Here is a 5,733-nt window from a genome sequence, read left to right as displayed (position 1 = left end):
AATTACCATAATATATTCAAAGAGACTAAAACATTAATATTTTTAGCATTATATACCATCCCTCTTATCGATTTATATACATTTAATTGAAAAAAAAAAACTGCTTCATCCATTTAGCCAGATGAATAAAATTCCATAATTTCACTATTGCTAATGATTTATTCCAGCTGCGTAGAGAGAGTTATTTATAGAAAAATCACAGCAATTACAACTCAATGACATATATAGAGAGAGAGAGAGAGAGAGAGAGAGAGAGAGTTATTTATAGCCTAGTGCACCAAGTAAAAGTCACAGACTCTCACAACTGCTATAAGAAAACTAACTATTTAACACTTGAGTCTTGATTTTCTTGTTCGGGTTTTGCTATTTAACTTGAGTCTTGATTTTATTGAAAGCCTAGCTCAAATTAATCAATTCAAGTAAATTAATCGTGCTTATTAATGAAAATAACAAAAAGCCATGTCCTCACATACAACCATTTTCATCATCATGCTCACCGAACACTCTTTTTCAACCCCCGCCCTGCCGCCCCCAAATAATAATTTAGTGAACAAAAGCAACAACATTTCCAAATAGTAATTTAGTGAACAAAAGCAACAGCAAAAGATTAGCAAATCCCACATTCCCATACTTTATTCTGCTCCCTAATCGCAACACCATAATCAGTTAATCATGTCTCATCTCATAATCCAAACTCTAATCACTATTCAAAGGACTGAAGCAAACACAAAAGCAGAAACTCACACACCGCTTTCCTTTCTTCTTCTTAACTCCAACAAAAATGGCCAACACCCAAACACGCCCTAACTAAACAAAAGAAAATCAGAAAAAGACCACTTACCACAGATGACAACCCACAATCAGCTAAGGCAGTGAAGCAGAAGCAGCGAGGTAGAAGCAGTGAAGCAGAATTAAATATAATACTAAGTTCTCCCTCACCTTCATAATGATTTTCCAGTGAACAAAAAAGTTAGCAAATTAAATATAATACTAAGCCTAATGCTAATAATGTTTACTAATAGAGAGAGGGGATGAGGAAAACAAAAGATAACTATTAGGATAAAATTTGTGGAAAGAAGACTAAATAAAACATCTAAACAATTCGGCTACCTGGTGTTTCTCAGAGCAGTACCGCACTTGTCTGTAACTACTGCAGAGTTTATCTCCTTTCCATGTTCCACACCTATTGCAAAAAGCAGAAAAAAAATTCCCATCTTTTAATAAGATGTGCCTAATCAATAGAAGTACTAATACACCAATCTTAATGTGAAAACAGGTCATATATTAGTCATATACAAAGCAAAAATAATAGTAGAAATAATGCACAGTAAATAGCAACAATAAAAATACAATGTAAGAGCAGCTTGTTCAGGGCATCAAATTAAGTCTGACATTGAAATATAGCAAAAGCATAGTGCTACAAAATCAAAAAATGGATTGCATGTACTCATGAACTCTATAACTCATGCATAACTCTAGAATGCTACTCCTCATAAGGAAATAGTCACCAGTTATAATCCATCTCCATGTTTACAGTATCTTTAGGGTGGTGAAGTGTGATAATCCATCTCTATGTTTACAGGGAGTGTCATAAATCTTAATTTACATAAAAGTTGCATCACTCAATCACCTAGAATATTATCACTGAGAGAACCCATCATTTAAACTCAGAGAAGCAGTGACCAAAACAGGCAGCATTATACCAAATCAAAATTCAAATCAAAACAGAAACCAAATCAATTAAACTCCAACAACAGTGACCATGGTTGCAGCAAAATGGAGAATTCAAACTCAATGGAATCAAAAACAGAAATGAATTCAATGGAATTCAAAACAGAGATGGCTTACAATAAAAGAACGAGGCAGCAGCAACAGGAGAGGCAGCCCCCTTCTCTCCGGTCCGTGATTCCGGCGACCAGAGGCACGGCGGTACGGTGTGTTCTCCAGTGACAATCGATGGCGGCAGCGGCTCCTCTTTTGGTGGCGACAAGTATGAACGGCGGCTCCTCTCCACGTCCTCGGCGACGGACCTTCGACGGCGACAGTGGAGATCAGACGCGATCGAGCTGGCAGCACAGGCGGCGTCTTTTTTCTCCCCTACGAGCTTCCTTCCTCACGCATCTCTTCTCCCTCGCGACAGCAATGACATCATGGCAGCGGCGGTATGACGGGTTCGACGGAGGCACAGCCACGGTGATGCGACGGTGCGGCTTCGACGGCGTTCGGCTCCTCGGCTTCAGATCTGACGGTGACGTGACCTCCTTCGGCGGCGTGAAGGAATGGCGACGCGGAATAGAGCCTCCCTCCTTCCCTAGTTCTCGCGTTCTCTTCTCCCTCACGTCAGACTCTCTCTCTCTCTCTGTGTGTCACTCCTCCACCTCCACTCTACGGCGACGGCGACGGCGACGGCGACAGCGACAATGGTGGAACCCTTGCTGGCGCCGTCCCTTCCATCTCTTCCCTCTCTTCTTCTCTGTTTCTTCGCCCTTCTGGTTTCCCCCCTTCGAGCTCCCTTTTCTCTTGTTTCTTTTCTTTTCTTTAAGTTTATGTATGGTTAATTTGGAAATTAGGTTATAGAGTCAGGGTTAAGAAAAAAAAACAACACTGTAAAAACCGTTGTTTAAGACCATCTAATAGAACGGTTTTAAAGTGTAGCATTTCGGCAAAGGTTTTAATACGTTTCTTTTGTATAATTCTTTAAACAACAATAAAAAACCGTTGCTTAAATGCAAATCATGGTAACGGTTATAAAATCGTTCTTTAAAATAGTCAAAGAGAACAGTTTTAATTTGTTGCTGTATATTGATAAAAAATTGAATTCAACAGTAACACTTTAAAAAACCATTGTCTAAACCTATCTAAGAGAACGGTTTTAAGGCGTTGCAAAATTTGACATTGCTAAAGGCCATATTTGTTGTAGTGCCATGTGAATCGTGTCCCAACAAAACCGAGGTCAATAAGACCACAGTGATTAATCCATTCCTTAAATTTTTTACAAACTCTGTTATTTGTATCACCCCCTCTTTTCTTTTCAGTTGGATCCTTGAGCTCATTAAAGTCCCCAGTGAGAAACCACGTCTTGTCTAATCTATTTGCAATATTTTGGAGGAGGGGCCAAAGGAATCTGCGATTCTGAGCTTGAGGGCTCACATAAACAGCAATAAGATAACACTCCTCCTTGTACGGAGCCTCAATTTTGGTGTGAATGTATTAAGAGTGAGATTCCAGCTTGGTTATCTTCAAGTTGTCATTGTTCCAACAAATCCATATACCCCCAGCGAAACCCTGTGCTTCTTCTATAATGAAGTGATTGAATCCCATGTTTCTAATAGCATTTCTAGCGTTATCTCCACTTATTCTGGTTTCCATGAGTACCACTATATCAGCCTTGTATTGTTTAAGTAACTCTTTGAAAGTGCGTCTAAAAGCGCTACTAGCCGCCCCTCTAACATTCCAGGATAGGATAAACATATTCATGGGGTGTTTATTGTACTTGCATGTCTACGGCTTCATTGTCTTTGGGCTCACTAATAGATGGTGTTTCGAAGTCCACACCTTCTATTAGGTTTTCAATCTCTTTTTGCATCTCTGTCTCCATGCTATCCTCCTGGTTTCAATATGATTTTTCTGGATCTGGAGGTCTCCCTTCTTCCATAAAATTATGATTTAATTCTGTGCATTGTATCTCCTCTAGTTCAGTACTTTGTGTGTCATCATTTGTCTCATTCCAGTTTTTTCTGTGTGTTTTCTCTACTGGTCTTTCTTGGTTGTGGCTGGAGGTCTTTCCTTGTGTAATCTTAATTGCTTTGTATGATCCTATTGCTTTCCCTTTACTTTGTGCTATTTGTTTAGGTAAGTTCTGAGTGAGAGACCCGTTGTTGTTGTTTTTCTTTAGTTTTTTCTGGTTCTATTGCATTTGATTTTTCCCTTTGTTTTTCTGTGGGGCTGCTTTGTGTGTAGTTTGCTTGTTAGTATCTATTTCTTCCTCCCTTTGTTGTAGTTCTTCCTCTTCTTGTTGGGTCTCCTCTACTTTTAGCACCTTGAATCTGGATGAATTTTCATTTTTCTTCTCCTTTTCTGCTGCTTTGCTTGTGCCTTTACCGTTTTTGTTTCCTTCCTCTGTTGGCTCTCCTAGATCTTCTTTGTTTTTGGACAATCATCCATGGACCAAAGTTATTGCTGGTGTGTTGTATTGTTTCTTTGCCCTTCTCTTTTCTTCTTGCTTCCTCTACCTTTGCATCCATTCCATGAGTGTTTTGCCCTTCAGCTTGCTGCATGCTTGTTTCTTTATGGTTCTCGTCTCTCACCTGTATGTGCTGCCCTCTCTCTGAGTCTATCTCTTTTCCTAGGGTGCATTGTTTTTGCTCATGGTCTATTTTCCCACACAGGAAGCATAACTGATGTATTCCTTCGTATTCAATCTGATAAAATTTACCATTGATCATGTATACTTCCAAGAGTGGTTTGGTTAGATCAACTTCCACACATAATCTAGCAAACTTACCCCTGCATAGATCGGAAGTGTTATAGTCAACTTTGCATGTCTTGCCAATCAGATCCCCTGTTTTTTTTTCAAAATTTTATCATTGTACAGCTCTATGGGCAGGCCGGGAAGTCTGATCCATGCTGTTATCTTGTCTATAAAAGTTAAAAGTGGATTAAAGTTTGGTTCCCAGAGCCTGACTGCTAGGTAGTGATCATATATTTTCCATGGTCCGTCAAGAAGAGCGTGGTCGAGGTCTTCTTGAGCATAAAACTTGACGAGGTAGAAATCGTTTCCCAAGTCGATAACATCAATACCTCCAAATCTGCCCCACATGATCTCAAGCCTTCTTTTCATGACAGGATAACTTATCTTTCTTCCTAGTAGTTTAACAATTAGTGATCTCCACCATGGCTTCCATAGTTCTCTTTCAACCTTTTCACTTATGACGATGTTAAATAGTTCCTCTCCCATATCTTGCACTGTGATATCTGACTTCTCTATGTTACTCTAGTTCTCATTTGACTCGTCTTTTGCAGGTGTTGGGGCTTCTTTCTCCTTGCTGTCCATTCTATTGTCTTCATCTTCCAAAGGATCATCTTTTATGGGGTCAGCTTCGCCTACTCTGGATGAGCCCCTGACCATGCTTGCATATGTTTTCCTTGCTTGTTCTGGCTCCTCCTGCATCCAGTCTTCTACCCGAGGGATGAGCGCAGTAGTTCCAGTGAAACCTTCATTACCTTATCTGACCTTTTTTACACTGCGTTGGAGGAGGTCTTGTTCTTGTTCCGTTGGTTGGTGGTCGACCGGAGTATATTCCGTTCTCCCTAAATTACTCATAAGACTAGGCAGAAAGATGAACGAGTAGAAATTGTACGGAGAGAAAGCTAACGGTCAATTTTCATATATAGAACTGTGTTTCCTTTGCTCCATGTTCAATGTGCCTCTTGGTTTTGTTCCTCTCGGAGTTGTTTCAAAACACAGCCTATCAACTCCCGTGCACCCCGTGTGATTCAATTTTCACCCCGTCTTTTGACAAAAAAATACTCAATTCGGCTTCTGATTTTTTTTTACTGATTAATTTTTGTAAAAAAAAATAATATTGACTTTTTTTAATATAGGACTAATCAATCCCATAAAAATAAAATTTAGGAGTCGAATTGGATATTTTTTTTGTCAAGAACTTCATTGTCTTTTGAGATAATTGTCAGGAGTCATTAGAGTTTTTCTCTAACATATATATTCTTAAC

The 5,733-nt window shown here is 39.3% G+C and overlaps 1 protein-coding gene and 1 long non-coding RNA gene across 4 annotated transcripts in view; one reads left to right on the top strand and one right to left on the bottom strand.

Annotated features, from left to right (window-relative positions):
- LOC110271875 overlaps window positions 1–5,688 on the top strand; it is a 15,643-nt gene extending 9,955 nt beyond the window's left edge. For both annotated transcript variants that reach the window (XM_021123501.1, XM_021123500.1), the window contains exon 4: window positions 5,023–5,688. In XM_021123501.1, coding sequence (XP_020979160.1) covers window positions 5,023–5,351 — 329 coding nt within the window. In that variant the 3' untranslated portion in view covers window positions 5,352–5,688. The remainder of the gene's footprint in view (window positions 1–5,022) is intronic.
- LOC107643443 lies at window positions 415–2,524 on the bottom strand. Of its 2 annotated transcripts, XR_001620858.2 has the most exons (3): window positions 1,849–2,524; window positions 1,111–1,183; window positions 415–939 (listed from the first exon to the last, which is right to left on the bottom strand). It is a non-coding gene; the product is annotated as an uncharacterized LOC107643443 (long non-coding RNA). The 2 variants fall into 2 exon arrangements; XR_002362710.1 differs by having other exon boundaries at window positions 415–1,183.

The sequence above is a fragment of the Arachis ipaensis genome, chromosome B05 (genome assembly GCF_000816755.2).
Source record: "Arachis ipaensis cultivar K30076 chromosome B05, Araip1.1, whole genome shotgun sequence".
Lineage (NCBI taxonomy): Eukaryota > Viridiplantae > Streptophyta > Magnoliopsida > Fabales > Fabaceae > Arachis > Arachis ipaensis.
The sequence above is the reverse complement of the archived record's forward strand: the minus strand, read 5'-3'. Positions and strand labels throughout refer to the sequence as shown.